This window comes from Myxine glutinosa, chromosome 4 (assembly GCF_964187855.1).
Source record: "Myxine glutinosa chromosome 4, kmMyxGlut1.1, whole genome shotgun sequence".
NCBI lineage: Eukaryota > Metazoa > Chordata > Myxini > Myxiniformes > Myxinidae > Myxine > Myxine glutinosa.
Window position 1 is genome coordinate 143,616,310 of NC_136264.1, and position 20,613 is coordinate 143,636,922.

Here is a 20,613-nt window from a genome sequence, read left to right on the forward strand (position 1 = left end):
TCTGGGAAGGGATTTAAAAAGATCTCCAAACAATTTTAAATCAATCATTCGACTGTCCGGAAGATCATCTACAAGTGGAGAAGATTCCCAACAACTGCCAACTTGTTCAGGCCAGGCCGCCCCAGCAAGTTCAGCCCGAGAGCAGACCGCAAGATGCTGAAAGAAGTCTCTAAGAACCCCAAAATGTTATCACGGGACCGACAGGTAGCTCTTGCCACTGTTGATGTCAAAGTGCACGAGTCTACCATTAGAAAGAGGCTGCGCAAATTTGATCTGCATGGGAGGTGTGCCAGGAGGAAACCTTTGCTGTCTAGAAAGAACATCAGGGCAAGACTAGTGGCAAGTTTGCCATTGAACACCTAGGCAAAGACCAGCACTTCTGGAACAATGTGCTCTGGACAGACGAGTCAAAGGTGGAGCTATTTGGCCACAGTACCAGAAGACATGTTTGGCGAAAACCAAAGACTGCATTTGACCACAAGAACCTGATACCAACTGTAAAGCATGGTGGTGGAAATATTACGGTTTGGGGCAGCTTTGCTGCATCAGGGCCTGGGCAGCTCACCATCATAGAATCCACTATGAATTATTAATTGTACCAGAGGGTGCTTGAGGATAATGTGAGGCCATCTGTCGGAAAGTTGAAGCTCAACCGAAGGTGGACCTTGCAACATGACAATGACCCTAAACATACCAGTAAATACACCAAGGAATGGCTGAAAAGAAAGAAATGGAGGGTTCTGGAATGGCCAAGTCAAAGCCCGGATCTAAATCCCATCGAGATCTTGTGGGGGGATTTGAAACGAGCTGTGCATGCAAGAAACTCCTCAAGCATTGCACAGCTGATAGAAGTCTGCATGGAGGAGTGGGCAAAAATTTCTCCCAGTTGATGTCAGAGACTGGTAGACAGTTATAAGAAACACCTACTTGAGGTTGTTTCTGCCAAAGGGGGCAATACCACCTATTAGAGCCAAGGGTGTACTTACTTTTCCCACATGCGAAATTTGCATTTATGTTTATTTAAATTATACAATGGACTACAAAATGTAAATGTTTCATGATATTTGTTATATTGTATCACCTTTATCTGTCAATATTGTTGAAATGAAGATCAAATAGCTATATGTTGAAATATGTTGAAAAAGTCAAAACTTTACATGGGGTGTACTTACTTTTTCACGTGACTGTAGATGGGGTTTCCCCTACCATTTATTCTGACCCATGTGTGCGACAGTTTTAGCACTAAATATGTCCCTCCTATTGCGTTGAGCAGTTACCTAACAGTTTCACACCCACAACTACCCGAGTATTTTCGGAATTTCAAACTAAACACATAGCCGGTGGGCAGCATTCTTATATTTCCAAGCATGTATATTTACAATTCTATGACCCAGGACCTGTTCTTTTTGGAAGAGAAGATTGGAGGGGAGAGAAAGACAACAAAACACACTCATAAACACATCTTGCATCTTGCTTCTTGCTTCCTCCGTGTTTGTCTATCAAACCGGCTGGCCCCCTGACCGGCATACAGGCCATTTGAAGCATCAGGGCCATCTAAACTTGCAGAACTTCTCGTCCCTAGCACACAATAATAAACAAAAATGCTTTTATTTGGCCAGCAGGGCCGTTCTCACGTGGTCCAACTGCGTGGCATCAACGCCACTCAAACAAGTGGTCCGAAGGTGCAAGATGATTTTGCAGCAAGATGCTGCACAGCAGAGGTGCAAGGCCACAAGGCATGTGGTCCATGAGTGTAACAAGGGTGCAGCAAAGTGGTTTGGCAGCAAAGTGCTCCACAGGTGGTGCAAATATGCAGCAAAAGGACATGGCAGCAAGCTGCTGCACAGTTTGGCTGCACGGGTGGTATGAAGGTGCAGCAAAAGGACATGGCAGCAAGGTGCTGCACAGTTTAGCTGCACAGGTGCGACAATGACATGGCAGCAAGGTGCAGAAGGGGTGCTGCACAGGTCGATGGTGCTGCACAGTTCGGCCTCCAAAATGGTCCTGTGGCGAGGGGAAGATATAGTCTAGTAGGAAGACTAGGTCCCCCTGCACCCCCCGGAGATATACTTCTAATCAGTGTTTCTAGATTGGAAAAAATGTGTAGAAAATGACTAGCTATGGCCCCAAGCTGAAAAAATGTCCCACATACCATTTTTATGCAAATTACTGCTGCAAATTTTATGCAAAATTATGCAAATTTTATGCAAATTTTTGATGAGGAGTAGAGTTGAGGGGTCTTTGAGGGCTTCATCGAGGTGCTCTCGGTTGCAAGACTGGGTCATTCTGAGAAGCACAGCAGGGTCAGAGATCATGATGTTCTCCTCCTCAGTGAATCTCTCCATCAACAGCCTCTCCATTGCCTCACACACTGTTTTGAGGCAAAAGAGGGACTTTGCGTAGGCCTTTCCACTGAGAACACCTTTGAGAGATCCACTTGTTACTAGTTGTGCCTCAAAGAGAATCTCTGCATATCCAGAACCACGCATCTTGTGTCCAGTGAGCATCCCGATGTAGTTCATGGATGTGTGGAAGGGTCCAATCGTTACTACATGACTAGCAAATTCATTTGGCCAGCGCCAGATGATGGGAAGGGCTTTCATGCAGACACCCAGATCAAATGTATTCAGGACCCATCTCTGACCCACCTCAGCAGTTGCTGCCTCGGAACGCTTCAGTAGCTCACGAACAACTGCGTTGTCTGTGATCGGTCTGTGCCTGGTGCCTGCATGGCATGGCAATGGCCTGCAGCCTGTGCCTGGGCTAGGGGGTTTCACCTCTGCAACTGGTTCTCCCCCACCCAGCAAATCAACAGTCGACTACTGCACGCCTATCCACCAACCGATCACAGACAACGCAGTTGTTCGTGAGCTACTGAAGCGTTCCGAGGCAGCAACTGCTGAGGTGGGTCAGAGATGGGTCCTGAATACATTTGATCTGGGTGTCTGCATGAAAGCCCTTCCCATCATCTGGCGCTGGCCAAATGAATTTGCTAGTCATGTAGTAACGATTGGACCCTTCCACACATCCATGAACTACATCGGGATGCTCACTGGACACAAGATGCGTGGTTCTGGATATGCAGAGATTCTCTTTGAGGCACAACTAGTAACAAGTGGATCTCTCAAAGGTGTTCTCAGTGGAAAGGCCTACGCAAAGTCCCTCTTTTGCCTCAAAACAGTGTGTGAGGCAATGGAGAGGCTGTTGATGGAGAGATTCACTGAGGAGGAGAACATCATGATCTCTGACCCTGCTGTGCTTCTCAGAATGACCCAGTCTTGCAACCGAGAGCACCTCGATGAAGCCCTCAAAGACCCCTCAACTCTACTCCTCATCAAAAATTTGCATAAAATTTGCATAATTTTGCATAAAATTTGCAGCAGTAATTTGCATAAAAATGGTATGTGGGACATTTTTTCAGCTTGGGGCCATAGCTAGTCATTTTCTACACATTTTTTCCAATCTAGAAACACTGATTAGAAGTATATCTCCGGGGGGTGCAGGGGGACCTAGTCTTCCTACTAGACTAGCACCACCGGAAGTGGACGTGCGGTCGCCTAGCACCACCGGCAAACAAGGCAAACAAGCAAGCGGAAAAGACGCAATGGCACACAGAAAACAAGGTGGTGCGGCGTGAGGGATGCGGAAGAGCGAGCAGAGCAGGCTCGTCCCTATCCGTCCGTACTCCCCACCGTTGGCTACACTACCCTAGCCCCCCTTGTATTTAGAATCCGTCTCTACGTCTTGTCTCCCATATCCCCCTCTATCTCCAAATTCGTCTCCCAATCCCTCCCAGGAAGGAAGGGATGGAACAAACACAATGTCTCATTACGTCATGATGCGTCTTACTACTCAATCAGTTTACAGAACCTTGGGGTGGAGCTCGTCGTGCTTGGTGAATGGCTGTGGATGGTGCGAAGGGATTTCTCATCCTAACTACTCTAGTAACGTTAACGCATTTAAACTACCTGGGGTCGTACCCTGCCAATCGGCCTCTTTAAACTATGTGGTTCTAAGAACCCGAATTCCCATTCCCACACTGTGGTGCCCTCCAAAATTTGGGTCTCACTCCCGCAAATTTTCATACTGTGCCCTCACACAATTTCGGGGCTGGGTCGTGTGGCCCTACCAGCAGGTCTAACTAACTGCACACCTCCGCCACTGAAGCCGCCACCCGAGCTTACCTGCTCCCGCGACTACACTAACTGGGGAAGGCCCTCCCTGGCACTTACCCCCTGATGCCCACCTTGGCATTGGGCAACCCGGGTCCTCTCCTGGGATCCTCGGGCCCCACTCAACAACTACCCTAACCGGCTCCCAGAGCCTACCTACGGCCTCACCTGGCCGACAAACTACCAGTGGCGGAGTGCCCCAATAACCATACGCACTAAGTAAGCCACACGCCCAGCCATTCCACAGACTGATGCACCCAACAAAACACTTATTTTCCTACTACCTGCACCACAGGTGTCAATATCCATACAATTTACCTATGCCCTCTACCTGGCTTTACACTATCCCCCCGGGCTTTCGTGAATGGGTTCCACTCTCCCCATTCACTCCTTCGCACCATGCATTCCACACCATTTATTTCTCACACCACTACTTTCACACACCATTACACAATTCCATTTATTTTTCACAATTCCTCAAACACACAGCATCATCTATCTAACTGGTTTCCCCTAAACTTGTGCTTCCCTCATCATTCCTTTACACTATGCACTCCCCTTTATTAACATCCACCTAAACTCTCTACGTCCCCTCTATAGGTCAGGTGTCACTACTTAAATCTCAGTCTCTACGGTCTTCTAAATCCCTAACATTATCCTAGCCCTCCCTCGGCCATTGCTGGCACCCCCATGTGCCTATCACTGCCATTCCCCTAAACTAATGCTCATGGCCCCCCCTGTGTGAGGAATGGTGACATTACCATTCCCCCACATGGGGGACACTACTCTCCACAGTCCGCTACACTACGAGCCCCCATCTCTGGAGGTTCATTGTCACAGCTCGGCCTCGAAGGGCCGAGCGATCCATGCGGGTGGTTGATCGCCTGTAGGTGGTGTCCATCCGGCATTTATGATCCAATGGGGGAGGGATTGATAGGCCCAGGTTCAGGGCTCCATCCCTGCGCGGGGCCTCGCGGTCCCACGCATGGTGACCTAGCCGGCCACAGTCGGAGCACCGCACCCGATAGGGTGCGCGGCTCCGAAAACTCCTACCTCCCCTTGAACCTCGCCGACCGGCCTTGCCGCCACGGCACGGCACCAACCATACAGTGCGGGGACCGGTACGAATCGTGCACGCCGGTCCTTGTGAGACCGACGCAGCATGGATTCCCTCCGGTCCCTGCAGCACACAACTCACCGGGGGCTCGCGTCTGCTACCCGTCCCGCTAGGCGCTACCCCGGTCGGTGTTGATGCTTGAGCCGCGTCCTCACCACTCGCGACCCACTCCGCATTCGCACACCCAGGCGCACATGCGCCTCCCACACACTCCGTTGTGCATTCTTTCTCGCAATCCGCTATCGCACACTCCTGTGCACACCCTTCTCTTACACACTCGGGTGCACACCACCCAGGCGCACTCGCACCTTTAACACACTCCTGTGCACACCTTTCTTCCACGCACTCTGCCCTCGCACACTCCGGTGCACACTCGGCCAACGCATACTCTACCCACACACTCTCCGGTGTGCATTCTCCCTCACACTTCATACTCGTACACTCCGTTGCACACTCATCTCTCTCACACTCGGCCCTCGCACACTCCGGTGCACCCTCGCTCTCCATACACTCGGGTACGGACTCCCTCTCACACCGCACAATGGGCCCATCACGAACTCCCGGGTCTCGCCTCTGTCCCAAGCGCGCGGAACACCCGTTCACGCCAAACACATTCACGCCATTTTCGCAACTCACCTCGAGGCTCTCCTTCCGCGACAGCACCTGCAAACTTTTTATTTCGTTAGCAAGCACGGCATCACGGTGCAAATACAGACTTTGTGCGGATTCCATTTCCACCTCCCACGATTTATTTTCTGGCTCTCCCTTCTCCTCAGCCCCAATTATTTCTTTTTCTATCACGACGATCGTCGGCGCCCCTAAAATTTATGTTTCCAACTCGACCCTCGCCGGCGCCCCCAAAATTTTATTTTCCAATGCGACGATCGTCGGCCCCTCTACACCCCGCGTCGCGATTCCCATAGCCCCGGTCAACTTGGCTGTCCTTCGCTCTCCCTCGCTCCCCACACGTTCTCCACACCGCGTCACCTCGTCGCGTACCACCGCGACCTTCCCGCTCAACCTGCTCCCGATGTCCTCCCCCGCCTTTTTCATATCCCTCTTTTCCGCTGCCCTCATTTTTTCCATTTCACACCTGGATTCTTTTATTTCGTCACTCACATTTTTCCATTTGACCACCCATTTTGTTTTCCAACCCTTCCATTTCTCAGGTGGATTTCTCCCCCTGGGCATCCAATGTTTCCTTCAATTCGCCCTTCATTTCTTTCATGTACGCCATCATTTGCGCCACAAGTAGTGGCATGTCCAAACCCGCTGGTACCGCGGCCTCGGCGTCCGCCGCCACGTGCGAGGCGCCGCCATTTTCTTCACCTGCTGCCGCCCCTACTTCAACTTCCTCCTCTACCAACTGCTCCTGTTGGTCCTGGGTCATTAATTCTTCCTCTACTACCCCCACTGGCATTTGACCGTCTTGGCCAGCCATGGTACGAATATAAATTTTGATTTTACAAACTAAATTTCGTCCACTCGTAATCTTCGTGTCCACGAGGCCGAATCGCCACTTCCGCAGCAAGCGTGAAAAAGGGTATCGGGTCGACGCCGCACGTACCTTTAACCCACGCTGCCACGAAAGCGGGGACCGGACCTCACACGAGCCATGCTTAATTGAGTACGCCCGAGCGGTATGCGTATCACATGACTCGTGCCGTTACTTTTATGGAACCCAATTCGAGCGGTTCTATTCGTACCATGCGAGGCCAATTAATGGAAGGGATGGGAACGGTCAAATAAGAGGAATAACACAACTTATTATTATTTACAATGATTCGCAGAGACACAGAGCAGGCACTTAATCAATGTTAACTTATACCCAGACACAGGGCCCACTCACGCACACGGGGAGAAGAAGAGAAGAAGTTCGCGCGCCAAACGCGCTTTGCCATCGGTCGCTCCGGGGCAGCTCGCCCGGCGTGACCCTCTGGCGGTCACGGCACGCATGCAGGAGAAGGCAGGCAGGAGGAAATCGTGCGTCTGTGGCCCGCGATTAATACAGCGCAGGGTGCAGGGCACCAAACTTCCAGATAGGCGGCCTCCTCCGCGACCCCCACAGCCACCATGTCCTCCCCTTTCTCCAGACAAGCATGTTTGTGTATTTGTCAGAGTTACAACCAACTATACGTATTAACACTTATTTTTATTTCTCCTGTATGTTTGCTCACCCCTGCCAGGAGTTTAAGTAGAAATGGCCTGTCTCACACCATACTAGCAGATAGGCGGCCTCCTCCACGACCCCCACAGCCACCATATCCTCCCCTTTCTCCAGACAAGCTGCAACCTCTTGTACCCAGTATCTATGTAAGTATTTGTTAAAGGTGGTAACCCTTTCTTCGTATCTTCTCATTGCCTGCCTCTTATGTCTTCCTTTTTTTTCTCTTTTATTCTTTACTTTTCATCCATCTTTATACAAGCTTGACTTCCTCACGTGTGTGTTTCTCTTCCTACAGTTGGAGAATAAGCGAGATTCTTTTTCTCCTGCTCTGCAGCAGTTCTGCACAAATCGCAACACCCCTGTTACTATCATTCGGGGCTTGGCTGGTGCTCTCAAGCTTGGTATGCCAAATCCACAGCACAGACTGGGAAAAGGAATACAGATATCATGAAATCAGTCATTTTAAATGGCTGATTAAGTTTATGGCTTCCCATTTATTTTTTTTGTATACAAGATCGAGGCTCTTGAAAGAGCTAGCATTAATCACAAAAAAAAACCGACACATAAAACATATAATAAGGGGAGCGGTAGACAAGATCAGGAGAGAGGGGGAAGCACACAAGCACAACATTTGAGAGCAGGGACATCGGGAGATCTGTGGGAGGGAGAGGGCTTGGGGGGAGGAGGTGTGGGAAGTGGGGGTGCGGGGGGGGGGTGGGAGAAGTATAAAACACATGGACACTGCAAGGATCTCCAGGAAAGAAGTTGGTATTTCAAAAAAGTGGATTTGGGGTGAATTAACAGGGGTAGAAATGCTCAAGGTTTTGGATGGGGGAAGATAAGAGATGGTGGTGAACAGCTGTTTTAAAGACCTGGAGGGAGGAGTGGGATTGAAGAGAGTGAGGGAGTTTGTTCCAGAGGTGGGAGTAAAGAGGAATGACCTTTCACCATAAAAGGGTTGCTTGCAGATCTTGTGCGACCTGTAGGAATATTTGGGGGACAGAGCACAGATAGAGCTGGGGGAGCTAGGCTGGAAAGGAATCGGTAGAGGACAGAAAGACCGCCTACGTGCCTGCGGTGAGTGAGTGAAAGGCCCTCGGAGTTAGCTTCATCGCGGGAGATTCCAATGATTCTGAAAGCTCTGGTTTCAACAGTGTGAAGCCGAGCTAGGTGTGAGGCAGGAGCACCAGCCCAGAGGGGAGAACAGTATTCCATTGAGCTGCGGATGAAAGCCTTGTATGTGCTGAGGAGCTCAGGTGTGTGAAGGAAGGACTTCGCATGACTGAGGATGCCCAGTCGGCGACTGGCTTTGGAGGCCAGCTTGGAAATGTGGTTTTCCCAGGAAAGATCATGGCAGATAGTGAGACCCAAAAGCTTGAGTGACAGAACTTCTTGAAGAGGATTGTTGAGAAAGTAGATGGGAGGGTTGTCCAGTCTGTCTTTTTGGAGACACATCGTGACAGTGTGAGATTTGTCAGGATTGAAAGACATGTTCCACTTGTTTGACCAGTCTGATTTTGTCCAGGTCTGCAGAGAGTGAGGAGGCTGTAGACTGCCGATCTGAGGGATGAGGAATGGAGAAATGAACTGAAAAACATTTGGGCTGAAATGAAGTTGGATGAATGTATTAATTTTATTCATCCATTTATTTATTGTGATTTGACAAAAGTAGCACTCCTGTTTTTATTTCAGTTTATTTATTTTAAAATATCTGCGCATGCAATTGAATTTTCATGGTTTCGAGTCAAATAGGTAATAAAACGTTGGTGTGGAAGTTTGTATATGGATGATGAAATGCTCACAGCACTGAATAGCTTTTTACTGTGGGGATATATTTTATGTAACAGATTTGGTGTTGGTTTGAACAAATGCAGTTTAACAAAATCCAGACTTGCGGTGGAAATTTCCTGGTGTAAGGTGGTCATGACTTTACAATGCCAAACGAGGTAGAGTAAGGAGAACACGAGTAAATGACTGAGTGGCTGACGGAATCGTTTAAAAAAAAATTTGTGCAATGTCTAGGGTCCTAACCCTAACCCTTACCCTAACAACACAGTACAGGACAGCTAGAACTTAGTGGAAAGTCGGGAACACGCCCAGCAGTAGGGTAGAGAGACGCTACAGTGGGATACATGGAGGAAGAATAGGTGAGGGAAAGAATGAGAGAGTAAGGGGAGGAGGTGAAAGAGCTGGAGACGAGCTCAAATGTAGCAGGAAGAGTTCTGGGTCTGAGAACTGTGGATGTCGTGTCATGCAGTGCCTCCTTCCAGTTCATTAAAGCTAAGATTTCCGAACCTGATCCTTCGTATATTTCTGTCACCTTTGCATCCCAATATTGCTGCTTGTATTTTTGCCCCGTTTTATGTGTTTAATCGTACCTTGTTGTGGTGTTTTGTTGAATAAGTATCCCTGTGAGTGTCTGACCTACTTAAGTAGTGTAATAATGTTGCTTCTGGGACACCTCCGTTTAACATGGGAAATCCCTATCTAATGTCATTTACCCCCTTGTCTTTTTCAAAAATCATAAACACCTCTATTTCTCCCACCCTCATCTTTATGAACCTTTTGTCTGTAGTACCTATCCTTAATGTTGTTCATTAGACCACTCAAACACTACAAATATTTGTTTTCTCTTATAGACCTATCATCCTTCTTCTACATATCATCTGGCAGATTAATCTTTGACCCACTCAAACATTGACCCATTCACTTCCATATTAATTCTTTCCCTCCCTCATTGCCCCTAAACACCTCTATTTCTCTCACCCTGTTCTTTACGAACCTTCTAACCTTTTGACATGTTATCCTTATTCATTAGACCACTTAAACACCTGTGATCCTTCTGACCTCATGGACCTTTTAACCTTTTACTCTTAATATCATCTGGTGAATATAACCCACTCAAACAACGACCCTACAAATATTTGTTTATGCGTGGGAAATAATTTAATTCTCCTACAACTCTCTTCACCATCTAATATATTAACAAAAAATATGTTTGAGTTTGGTTCTTTATTAAGATATTTTAACTGAGCTAAGATAAAATGGTAAACCTCCCTCAATGTTCTTGCTTGAGCGCCTCCAGTGCCACATACCATTTTTTGGTAAGCTCCGCCCACTTTTTGGTAAACCACGCCCATTTTTTACTAAGCCCCGCCCACTTTTTGTTAAGCCACGCCCACTTTTTACTAAGCCCCGCTCACTTTTGCTAAGCTCCTCCCACTTTTGCTAAGTCCCACCCACTTTATAAACTCTTCAGCATTGTATCATTTCCAGGTAATACATTACATCATTTTCAGGGAATTTCCATCACATCATTTCCAGTTAAGACACGCCCAGGGAATTTCCACAGGAAGACACACCCAGTCCTTATAAAAGGCACCGACCACACAGGCTTTTTCAAACACGCTTTCTGCTTCACTTGAGAATGGACTACTATGCCGAAATGGAATGGGATAACTTTGCTATTCCATGGAGTCCTACTACCTGTGTAGAACTCAACCTTCAGATTGATGAACTGGACTCGAACCTCTTATCAATGGAGGTAAGTTTGTTTATTTATTTATTTATTTATTTAATTTTTTTTTTTTTTTTTTTTTTTTTTTTTAAGATGAGACTCGTGTAAGAGTTAACAAAGTTTATTTTAATATTCATAGAGCTTGATTTATACAAATAAAAAATATTGTATTAAATTAATACATTGTTATTTTCTTTCACAGGAAATTGTATCTGAGATACGAAATGAAAATTCTGCTTTTAACACAACTTGGGATGAAGTTATTTTTTTGTTTGAAGACATTTTGAACAACCAAGACCCCCAGAACGAGTTCTACCTTGATGACCCAGCCAAAGAGTTATACCTTGGAGATCCACAAAATCCTGAAAAAGAGTTTTACCATGATGATACTTGTTGTGAGTTATCAAAACAAAACCCACTGAACAAGTTCTACCTTGATGAGCCAGAATACAAGTCATACATTGGAGACCCACAAATTTCTGAAAATTGGGAAAGGAGAGTTCTCCCTGATGGTCCGCAGTTATACTATGTGAGACACATCATAGAAACCCTAAAAAATTGGGCAAGGAGAGTTCTCCCTGATGGTCCGCAGTTATACTATGTGAGACACATCATAGAAACCCTAAAAAATTGGGCAAGGAGAGTTCTCCCTGATGGTCCGCAGTTATACTATGTGAGACACATCATAGAAACCCTAAAAAATTGGGCAAGGAGAGTTCTCCCTGATGGTCCGCAGTTATACTATGTGAGACACATCATAGAAACCCTAAAAAATTGGGCAAGGAGAGTTCTCCCTGATGGTCCGCAGTTATACTATGTGAGACACATCATAGAAACCCTAAAAAATTGTGAAATGGGAATTCTCCCTGATGGTCCGCAGTTATACTATGTGAGACACATCATAGAAACCCTAAAAAATTGGGAAAGGGAAGTTTTCCCTGATGGTCCGCAGTTATACTATGTGAGACTTATCACGGAAACCCCCAATATTTCTGAAAATTGTGGTTTTACCTTGGGGACTTGGAAAGATGGTTATATTTTTGGAGACTCGGAATGGGGGTTTTGTTTTGATGACTCGGAATGTGATACCTATCTTGGAGGCTCAACAGGAATGTGGTTATACCTTGGGAACTTGGAAAGTTGGTTTTATTTTGGAGACTCTACCTGTGGGGTTCCTCTTGGAGACTCTTTGGATTCTAAAGCAATGAACAATGTTCTTTATTTAATGACGCTTGATTTAAGCAATATCAAGAAAGTTCGAGGAAGAAAATGCTGGAAAATTCTTTCTTCCCATTTCTACTTCTTCAAACTTAAAAGCCTTGAAAGACAGAATTGGAGGAAGAGGAAAAAAAAAACAAGAAATACGTATTTAAAAAAGAAGAAAAGAAAGATTATGTTAAGGTTTGGGTGGGATTTTGAATGTGAGGGTTAGGGATGGGGTTGGGTTAGGGTTGGGATTTTGAATGTGAGGGTTAGGGTTGGGGTTGGGTTAGGGATGGGGTTGGGTTAGGGATGGGGTTGGGTTAGGGATGGGTTGGGTTAGGGTTGGGATTTTGAATGTGAGGGTTAGGGTTGGGGTTGGGTTAGGGATGGGATTGGGTTAGGGTTGGGATTTTGAATGTGAGGGTTAGGGATGGGTTGGGTTAGGGATGGGGTTGGGTTAGGGATGGGGTTGGGTTAGGGTTGGGGTTGGGTTAGGGATGGGGTTGGGTTAGGGATGGGGTTGGGTTAGGGATGGGGTTGGGTTAGGGATGGGGTTGGGTTAGGGATGGGGTTGGGTTAGGGATGGGTTGGGTTAGGGATGGGTTTGGGTTAGGGATGGGGTTGGGTTAGGGCTTGGGTTGGGTTAGGGTTTGTATATTATTATGACTCACTCGCACATACACACACACACAAAAGTTAAGCCCCAACTAAAAAGTTGTGGGATTCTGTGTTTGGGGTTCACAGATTTAAAAACGTATCCCCATTATACACACACAAAAGTTAAGCCCCAACTAAAAAGTTGTGGGATTCTGTGTTTGGGGTTCACAGATTTAAAAACGTATCCCCATTATACACACACAAAAGTTAAGCCCCAACTAAAAAGTTGTGGGATTCTGTGTTTGGGGTTCACAGATTTAAAAACGTATCCCCATTATACACACACAAAAGTTAAGCCCCAACTAAAAAGTTGTGGGATTCTGTGTTTGGGGTTCACAGATTTAAAAACGTATCCCCATTACATTTTATTTATTTATTTATTATTTTCAAGGGTATTATCTGCTTACTTGTGTTTTTTGTAATTCTTGTGAGTAAAATGAACCCAAGATTTCTTCTCCATTTAAATCATATAATTTGTAGGTCCAAGGGACTGTATCCATTACATCAATGATTTTAAATAATTCACAAGTCCATTTTTGTGTATAACCTTTCTCAAAATGACTTTTCCATTTGTATATTCTTACAATATCACCAACTTTAGACTTGGGCTTTCTCAAATTAATCTCCTTTTCATATTCTAATTTTGTAAATGTTTCCGATGGTTTTGATTTTGTTGATGAATGAACTGTATTATTGTAATTATCTACAATATCCTGAATTAAATACACCCATTTTTGAGAACCGAGTTGTGTGAATTTTTTATATAGTCTCTCTTTCAAAGTACGATTAAAACGCTCAATAACAACTGCTTTTCCTTCATTAAAGGTGCTGTATAATTTAATACCCTTCCCCTTAAGAAATTTCATGAATATTTTGTTATAGAACTCTGTTCCCTCATCAGTCCATAACTTCTTTGGTTTCCTTTTATCCCGATCAAATATTAGCTTAAAGGCTAACATTAAAGTATCACCCCTTTTATTTTTTAAAGGGACAACCCAGGCAAATCTACTCCTCAAATCAATAACGGTTAAAGCATACCTGTATCCCCTGTCATTATTCAATTCAATTAAATCAGCGGACCATATGTGGTCGGTGTATTTAGAATAAACCTTCCTTCTTTTAAACTTTGTGATTATAGGTTTGTGTAATTCTTCAGCCAAAAGCTCCTCAGTCTTGATGACATCATTAGAGCCTAATAGTTTTTTGAGGAATAACCAAGACCAAGTTTCAATTTAGCATTTATCAAATTTCTCACAATAAACCTATCAACTTTCTCTCTCAACGTTGGATTTTGTATCAAAGACAAATTATACAACATTTCGCTGTCGGCTTTATGTTTTTCAGTCAACGTAGTGGTATTCCCATAAGCAATATCATGCTTCATACACACTTCGTCAACCCTATTTGTAGGTTTAGACCAAGGTTTAGGATTGTCAGCCTCATCTAATCTTTTATCCAAGTTTGTTCCTGGACCACAGAAAGAATACCCTGGAAGGTGTAATTCCCCTGGAATTCCAGTTGTTGTAAATTTACTTCCTGACAGAAACTTTTGTATGTCTCCTCCTCTTTTAGGAGAGATGAATTGGCACTTTTTAGAGCCACACACTTGACATATTCCTTTTTGACAAACTCTATTATTTTTAGCTTTAACATAAGAGATATTTTTAGATTTAGTTTTCTTTTTACATTTGAGACAATAACTCATATTTATTTATCAGAAAAATTCCGACAGAGTATCAAAACCTTTTTGGTTTTCAACATATACATTTCAATCTTGATTTTTAAAACATAAAGAATCCTAAGGAATGCCTTCACTCTCTCCTCCATTTATTTACAAATAAAACTAACTAAAGTCAATTACACCGACATCATCAACCACATAATCTTTTCCTTCTTCTTCTTCTTTATCCCCACTTTCTCATTTAAATCTCCTCCCTGAAACTGAAGACATTGACGTCGTTATTCTTGAAAATAATATTTTCATTAGACTTCTCATTTCTTTATTTTCCTCCTCAGTGCGTTGAGTTTGATTTATTTGCTGTAATACCTTCAATCTTTTATTAATCTCACTGATTTCCATCTTTTTATATTTTTCCTCCCTCTCTCTTTGCTCCCTCTCCTCCTTCTCTCTTTTCTCCCTTTCCTCCTTCTCTCTTTTCTCCCTTTCCTCCCTCTCCTCCTACTTTTTCTCCCTTTCCTCCTTCTCCTTTTTCTCTCTTTTCTCCCTTTCCTCCCTCTCCTCCTCCTTTTTCTCCCTTTCCTCCTTCTCCTTTTTCTCTCTTTCCTCCTTCTCTTCTTTAACTCCTTCCTCATTTATCTTAGCAATTTTTGATATCAATATTTTCACAGCATTCATTCTTTCTTTATTTTCCTCTTCGGTGAGTTGAGATTTATCTTCTTGCTGTAATACATCCACTCTTTTTTGAATCGCTCTGATTTCCATCTCCCTCTCCCCCCTCTCTCTTTGTTCCCTCTCCTCCTTCTCTCTTTTCTCTCTTTTCTCCTTCTCTTCTTCAACTCCTTCCTCATCCCTTGCTACCCTTGAGTTTAAACCCCAAAGAATATTATACATATACTCATCTGGATTTTGAGATATTCTTGTATCTATAATTATTTTTCTCATAATAGGATACCAATAAGATTTGTTGACGATTTCTAAAAGAGTTTTATATTTCATAACTTTGAGAAGTTCATTTTTATTTAATATTTTAAACAAGTCTCTATTTGTGGGTTTAACAATATCAGTATAAGGCCAGTTTTTTATGACAAAATTCCCATGTATATGCTCCAAATCATAAGGTATGTAATACCGAGCACCCTTTTCTTGTAGGTATCCTTGAATACAAAAATTATAATTCTCTTGTAGTCTTCTTCCTGCCATTTATGTATCAGAAATATATGTGAGATTAATATTATGACAGGTAATACCACCCCATCTTCCCACTACCAAATCGGTTTGTATTCCTCGGCTTTCTATCCTTATCTCATTACCTTCCTTTTTTGTCATGCGAACCATCGCTATACTATCATATATTTTTATTTTCTTAAAATCACGTATTTGTTGTTTACTAATTGTACTTCCACATAAATCCTTATCTTCACCAAGTGGATAATATTCTTCTTTACGAGACTGATTTAAATCATGTAGGTCTTCTATGTTTATTGAAAAAGACCAATTATACCCTAAATCAGGCATATCATACCCCCATTTATTAATTCGCATATTAACTAAATGTCCTTCTTTATAAAATTTAATTGTAAGCAGGTAGTTAAATTCAATGAGGAAAGGTGTATGGTCAGTATAACCAGGTGTTGTGGTTGTAAATTTTACTTGTTTCACAAAACGTGCTGTTTTCTTTAAAGATATATATTGTGATAAATCACTGAATCTAATCAAGTCATTCGCATCTGTAGGGTTTGGATAATTGATTAATTTATAAGTATTCTTCATATTAATATTTTTACTTACACTATATTTTTGTCGTTCAGCCTGTGCCTTTGTATAATAATTTGATAAATCAATATCCTGAGAGGATTTTCCAAAGATAGAACCATCTTTTCCAACATAGGTCATTTATATTAGATAAAAAATGATATCATAAAAATTTTCATTATTGTTGAGTTGAAATAATACATATAAACATAATTGGCCACAACATTTAGAATTAATTTCTTGAACTTGGAATGTTTGATAAACACCATTCTGTAAGAATTGTATTACTTCAACAGGTGGTGGCATACCATAACTATCAAAATAATATTTATCCTGACTATTATGAATACAAACCCAATGAGAACCATTCTGTGTGTCTAAATTCATAATAATATTCTTTGTATTCTTATTTATATGTATTAATTCATCTCTCATACAAATAACCACATTATCAATTTTTAGTGTTTTACAATACTTAGCTAGTTCTATATTTGACGTTGTATTCTTTCCAAATTGTTTAAACCATTTATCCATTTATTTATGAGAAAGATACAATCCATTACCCCGTTTAGTTAGTTTAACACCCGCTTGAGCGATAGAGGAAAGCATATCTCCAACCAACAATCTAGCTTTATCAGGTAGACTTTCAAGTTTTTGAGCAAAATCTACAATTACACCACTTCCACTAATTTGTTTCTCCAACTCCTTGTTATGTCTTTCCAATTCTTTTTGAGCTTTTAGTTGTGCCTTCCTTTCGTTAGCAGTTTTTACCGCTGCTGAAATACCACCAGTCAATGCTCCCGCCGCACTTAAACCAGCAAATAAAGGAATTAGAAACGGGAGAAATCCTCCTCTTGACTCGTCTATTGAATATTTCTTTAACATAGGTTTCGTCATTTTAATTTTAAGTGATCCAACATCATTTAGTGTTTTTACTTGTGTGTGTGTGAGTAAAACATCAATTCTTACAGCTCCTTTTCTTTGAATTGTATTAACATTAATAATACAAGGCTTTTGATTTTGAATACAAGATGTTAATTTATTAAGATTGATTTGATTAACATATACCCCAACCATTTATTTATGAGAAAAAACCTATGTGATATTAATCATAACACCATTATCTGTATTAATCTGTAATTCTGTTTCCTCCAAAAGCAAACAATAAGCATCAACTTCTTCATTCTCCCCTCTTTCAATGTATAGAGAAGTATCCACTCGATTAGACTTTATAGTTTCCTTTTGAGAACTCAGGTCAATTGCGTAGATTGTATATAAACCTTTAAATGCAACCATATCCAAAATAGGATCATTATTACCATTACTTTCACACACTTTTTGGTAGGACTTGTAGGCTTCCGCATAATCATTTTTTTCCCAATCAATTTCCAATCTATCTCGCGGATAAAATGTGCCATCAAGAGAAACCCGAAGTTGTTTCACCTTAGCATTATCACTCAGCGCATTATTCTTATTAGTACCCTCCTCTCCATCTGGTTTTTTAAAAATGAGCCAGAGGTATCGTGGCTTTCCTTGAAGAACACCTAAATTCCAAGTGTAGGTAGTGTGTTCCAGTTTAACGTGTTGACATCTTCTTTTAAGGTATGATACATTTAGCGGTTTCTTTGAGTTAAGTCTTCTATTTAACATCTCTTCCGTTTTAAGATTAGGAGTATATTCACTGATATACCAACACAAATCATTAATAACAAATTTATTATTTTCTCCAAAAGCATTTTCATCCCCAAAAAGCAATCTATTTACATTATCATTCCTTTGTAGTTGAAATCTAATTTTAAGACCATACAAAACTTTATCATAATCACAAAATCCAAATATACCTTTAAGAGGTACTGCTACGGTAAAACTATTCTCAGCTTTTGCGTCATCATTATACATTGACTTCCTTTGACTATAACCAGGGTCTGTGTTTGTTCCCGTTGACATATCAGGAATAAAGCCTTCAACAGCTCCCTTACCCATTCTATCACCAAACGAATATAGTGTAAATTTCATCATTTCAGATGTAGCAGAGACATAATCAACCGCTTCAACCTCTTGTGTTCCAATATACAGGCGAACACTGTCAAACATTTTCCAGAAGAAATCATTTACGAGTGTAGCATTAGTATTATTCGCAGCCTTAGTGAATTTAAATTTACACAGCAAGAAACTATCAGCTATATTCAAGTAAGTTTGTTGATTATTTATTTCAAAACTTTTTGTTCCGTTTGAATTCCAGTCGGTTCCTGTAATAGCATTTACCTTAAAATAGTCTTCCTTTTTAGTAGAGTTTGAAATGATAATCGTATCATCCAAATCATAGATACTATCAATCGCTTCCATACTTGTATTTATATAGTATTAAAATTGTTGAAACCCTGACCCAAGTATTTTAATGATTTTTTGTCGTTCTTGTGAAGATAGTTGAGTTTTACCTTTTTTTATTTCTTTGATTGCTTGTAATTTATGAGACTCCTTTTGAGCATCTTTTATACTCTTTATAGCACCAGCAACGGAGCCCACGGCAGAAGCAGTTGAACCAATTAGGTCTTTATGTTTAAGGATGGTTGAACCAATACCCATTAGAGTATCAATTATCCCATCTCCTTTATTTCGAAATTGATGACCTACACCTCGTTGTCTCTTAGGTTTATAGTATCCTCTACCCACATACCTTGTATAGTCTGGTGAAAGGAACATGCCCTCCCCTGTAATTATTTTATATTTTCCCAACTCGTGTTTTCTTACAATAACCATTATTTATTTATTGAAAAACTTCACGTAGGTGAATTCTGATGGATATAATTTCATCATTAAAGGATATCATACGATTATCTTGGTCGGTTATCCTAAAATTTACTCTGTATATGGTTTTTCCTGACACAGGTAAATAGACAAGATTTTTTGGTTCCATATTAAATTTATAACCAATCGGGGTTGAGTATGCACTGAATGAAAATATTGTATTTGTTCTTATTCCATCGTTATAAGCACCATCAATCAAATCACAATGAATTAATACTGAATTTATACCGGAGGATATTTGGATAACATTATCACTGTAAAACGTCCCGTTATTTTCAATCTTTTTTGAAGAGAAACCCAATAGCTCTCTGAACGAATTTTCAATCGTGAAATCAACTTTATAATTATTTTTCAGTTTAATAGTTGATTTTGAAGTGTGTGTTTGAATATCTATTACAATATTTTTTGGTTCATCACCTTTTTCTTTCATAAGGCGAGAGACTTCTGAAGATATTTGAGAAATCTCGTAAGCTCCAGGTGAAACAGTTATAGTTTTGTAGGCAGTGCCTGGATTATAACTAAACTTGTTGTTTTTCTCTGTGATATTAAAAAGGGTATTGTAAGTTTCCATTGACAATAAAGATGCCTCATATGAGGTAAGGGGGTCAAGTTGTAGTGGGTAAGGGAATGAAGCTGTGTAATCGCTCGTTGTGAAATTAAAACTAAGAATTGTGCTTCTCATCTTATTTAATATCTAATAAAATATCTTTGTATTGACATTTATTAATTATTTTCATGTTCATCAACTGATCTAAAATGGCTGAGGATTCATTAAAACAATTGTTGTTTCCAGCCTTCTTACTACCTAATAACAATAATAGCCTATTAACTAATTGTGATGGGTCATTTGGAAGAAAACTAACACCCGAACCAAGCTTACTTAAAGCATCAATAATATGTTTCTCCTTCTCATTCTTCTTACTTTTACCAGCAACAGAAACTCCATAATCAAGTGTATTTAACAACTCAATATATACCCTATCTTCCTCTCTTTCCATATCAAGTGGTTCCTCAAAATATTTTGAACCGCTGAATCCGGGGTTTGTTAGAAGAAACATTAATCTTGGAGTTAATTTAACATTTGGTTGAGTAGAACTCAAGAACATCAATTCATCATTAAATATCAATACCTTTTCTTCCACAAGATGAAACACTGCTGGTTCTTCTGTTGGAATGAGACCTGCTCTGGTTTTTGAACCCGCAGAATATTCATTGTTTTGAAGAGCTTCCACAACATAATTAGGGGGTTGATTTACCTGCTCAAGTTTCCGAAATAATCCCTCGTCATCATATTCTAATTCACCAAGTTCTTGTTTTGTTATCTGACTAAAATCTTTGAGCATTTGAAGTTTTTTCGGAGTAAATTCTACCGTGGGAACTGTAGGTGAGTGTTGAGTTTTCAAAAGTGGTTTAAAGAATTTCTCTTGTTTTCTTTCAAAGGCTTCTTCACCAGTTAGTTTCTGTCTCCGTTTCTTCTTTATCTCTTCCTGTTGTTTAACAACTTTTGAAACTAATTGTTGATGTTCCTTAAACTTTCTT

The 20,613-nt window shown here is 41.7% G+C and overlaps 1 protein-coding gene and 1 long non-coding RNA gene across 5 annotated transcripts in view; both read left to right on the forward strand.

Moving 5' to 3' along the window:
- The window catches only part of LOC137425326 (lysine-specific demethylase 6A), a 286,024-nt gene that overhangs the window by 183,818 nt on the left and 81,593 nt on the right, over positions 1 to 20,613 (forward strand). For all 4 annotated transcript variants that reach the window (XR_010984098.2, XM_078776555.1, XM_068113641.2 and 1 more), the window contains 2 exons: positions 7,476 to 7,602; positions 7,752 to 7,857. Coding sequence is in view for 3 of the 4 variants with exons in the window: in XM_078776555.1 (XP_078632681.1) it covers positions 7,476 to 7,602; positions 7,752 to 7,857 (233 nt within the window). In the remaining variant the exon portion in view is untranslated. The remainder of the gene's footprint in view (positions 1 to 7,475; positions 7,603 to 7,751; positions 7,858 to 20,613) is intronic.
- On the forward strand, positions 10,716 to 11,368 carry LOC144891820 (uncharacterized). Its single transcript, XR_013623210.1, has 2 exons — positions 10,716 to 11,000; positions 11,176 to 11,368. It is a non-coding gene; the product is annotated as an uncharacterized LOC144891820 (long non-coding RNA).